Source organism: Stegastes partitus, unplaced genomic scaffold (assembly GCF_000690725.1).
Source record: "Stegastes partitus isolate 25-593 unplaced genomic scaffold, Stegastes_partitus-1.0.2 Scaffold2003, whole genome shotgun sequence".
Lineage (NCBI taxonomy): Eukaryota > Metazoa > Chordata > Actinopteri > Pomacentridae > Stegastes > Stegastes partitus.
Genome location: NW_007579734.1, coordinates 91416 through 94421, shown reverse-complemented (window position 1 = coordinate 94421; position 3006 = coordinate 91416). Strand labels below are relative to the sequence as shown.

At 46.2% G+C, this 3006-nt stretch overlaps 1 protein-coding gene across 1 annotated transcript in view; it reads left to right on the top strand.

Annotated features, from left to right (window-relative positions):
• LOC103373523 (tetraspanin-7-like) overlaps window positions 1–3006 on the top strand; it is a 16329-nt gene that overhangs the window by 1257 nt on the left and 12066 nt on the right. The window contains exon 2 of the mRNA XM_008303425.1: window positions 411–599. Coding sequence (XP_008301647.1) covers window positions 411–599 — 189 coding nt within the window. The remainder of the gene's footprint in view (window positions 1–410; window positions 600–3006) is intronic.

Below are 3006 nucleotides of genomic sequence, written 5' to 3'. Positions count from 1 at the left end.
CCGGTTTGTGTCCAGGTTCTGGTTCTGGTCCAGGACTACTGTAGAGATGTTCTAATTGAAGCCACTCATTCCAGTTTGGTTCCATTGGTTCTGGAACCAGAGTCATCCGACTGGGTCCATTGTTGGTCTGAGCTTCTGTTGTCATCTGCTGTTAGAGTCATGAGACACTGGCCGTCTCTGAGGTCCAGTCCAGTCGGAACGGGTCGGTGCCGTTTTATTTACATTTATTTTCACGAATCAGAATGAAGATCCGGATCTTTCACGTCAACAGCGTTTGTTTCTGATCGTCTGCTTTTCAACTGAGCAGTGACGCAGGTCAGAACCACTGCTGTTGCGTTCATGTGTTCAGAACCTTCCAGAAGAATTTTCAACTTTCACCTGTAACCCTCCCTGTGGCTCCGCCCCCTCAGGTGACAGGCGTGGTTCTGCTGTCGGTGGGATTGTGGTGGAAGTTCATGTTGGGTCCGTACACGCTGCTGATCTCCAGCGGCCCGTCCAACGCTCCCTTCGTCCTCAGCGGTACCGGAGCCGCCATCGTGCTGTTTGGCCTGTACGGCTGCTTCGCCACCTGCAGGGGGCGCCCCTGGATGCTCCGACTGGTGGGTGCTGGTCTCACTGCTCACCGCCCTAACCCTAACCCGAACCCGTCCAAACCCACCCTAACCCAAACCCGTCCGAACCCAAACCCGTCCGAACCCACCCTAACCCTAACTGTCCTCACCGTCCCTAATCAAGGCAGCTCAACAGAACCTGAAGGTGATTGCGAGCCGGAGCAGATAACAGGGACCCGACCAGACAACATGGAGCACTCAGGTGTTCATGAGGTCTCTCTGTCATCCCGGTTCCCAGCCGTCTAGAACCCTGTAAAAGACGGCCAAGATCAGTTCAGAACCGACAATACATCCACACACCAGTAGAAAGGTCCAGGACTGGTTCCTAAAAGTGAGAAAGCCAATTTTAATTCTTGGAAACTAACCTGGCTAGAATCCCAGAATACCAGGTGGACCAGGTCCAGGTGGACAGCTTTCCGGGGCCACTTGTTTGCACCTTCAATCTGTGATACAGAACTGAACCCTTTACCCTCAGGTCCAGAAGGTGGTTCTGTCAATTGGCCTGAACAACTGTCTAAGAGAGCAACATCTCATTACAGCCAGTAGACAGCTACAGCGGTGAGTCTACACCTGTTCCACAACCGTTCCCATGGCAACCATCTATGTAGCGTTTATGAACTTCTGCCTCCACATCAGAAAGAACTAATTAAACAATTAAACAACAAAATTAGACAGAAATGTAATTATCTGGAGAAAGTGGACACACTTAAATTCGAGGTAAACCCCAAAGACCCGGTCCATTGGACCGATCACACGGCTCTGGAGGTTCTTCGGCACTGGGCAGGCAGGTCAAAACCAAGTCAGGACAATATTCCAAACTTCCACCACTTACAGCAGTAAAACAGAAACAACCGAATCGTACCATTTATAACTCAGAACAAATAAAATCTCTCAATTCAATGTTGAAAAATAACTTCCAGCAAACACAAGCCCTGGATCCGTCCCTTAAAGACTAAAGGATGATCATAGCATACAAACGCAATAGAAACCTCAACGATATTCTGGTACACACAGCCCTGGACAAAGATCCAATCAGAAGAAAGAATAACATTAATTACATCAACATCACTTAGCCGGCCGAGGAGCACCTGTGTACCAGAAATCCACCACTGACACGCCGAACATAATTTATGCAACGCAATGTCCTGTTAGGGTTAGTGTCCTGTCTAACCCTAACCCTAACACCTACCTGATCAGTGAACAGGACAGGTCCACCACCCTAAACCAGCACCTCCTGGAACATAGAGGGGACAACATCCAATACATGGTTTTAGAAAGTGGTCCGAACTGGTCGCTAAGACAACGTCAAGCAAAAGAAAGATAGTGGATTGTACAATTACAAACAATCAATCCCACTGGTCTGAACCAAACATATGAAGTTGAACTCTTCTAATTGTTTTTTTACAAACAAACCGAACCTTTTATCCTTTTACACCGGGTTTTAGCACTTTTTTTGACCCCCAGGAATCTCCGGGCTCCTGCGGAAGGTCCAGTCCAGATTTTAAAGCACTTATTATTGATCATGTTTTTTTATGATCTGTCTTTAGCATGGCTTGTTCATTGAATAACGTGGATTTTATCATGTAGCACTTATTTGTTTGCCTTATTACTATTTATTATTTTATCATTATTTTTTAGCAGGAGTTATTGATTGAATATTTGTATTTACTATTCAGCACCTTTTTATTAGTTTTTATGACAAACTTATTGTCTTGTGTGTAAATAATCACATTTTATTTAACTAATTTATTTTATGAATTTTTGCATGAACCATTTCCTGATTTTTGCCACTCACCTTGGATTGCCCCTCCGGGTAACCCAGGTGGCCAGTTATTGATTTATTTTACCCGGTGGTGTCGGGCCGGGCCCGGGCCGGGCCCAGCCCTGGCATGTTTCTGTGTTATTAAAACCAAAATACAACAGAGCAACTTACTCCAAAATCTTGTTTCACAATTTATCTCCTTTTTAATATACCATATTCACCTTGTACGTCCTCCAAAGCAGGCTGTCCCGGCTGGATGTTGTGCGATGGGGGGCGCGTGACCGGACAGCTCAACAGGCAGCCAAGCCGTCTGGAGACCTCGGATTCAAACCCAGACGGCAGCGACCAATTATTAACTCCGCCATCTTATCTCTCGCCCACAGCAACACGCTTTTAAATGGATGCTGCGCTTTACCTATCCTCGAGCTGTTGTGTTAAACATTCCAACCACGTATAAAATGGATCTTAAAAATAAAAACAAATAAAATACACTTACCTGGTTGGGAGCCTCTTCTCCCCCCTCCACTTCCTCCACCCTGCCACGCTATTTCTTTCTGTTGCCTGAAAAGAAGACAAACAAATCACGGACAGGACTTGTGCCAGTCGTAACATAGTCCTCGACTATTGTTGTCG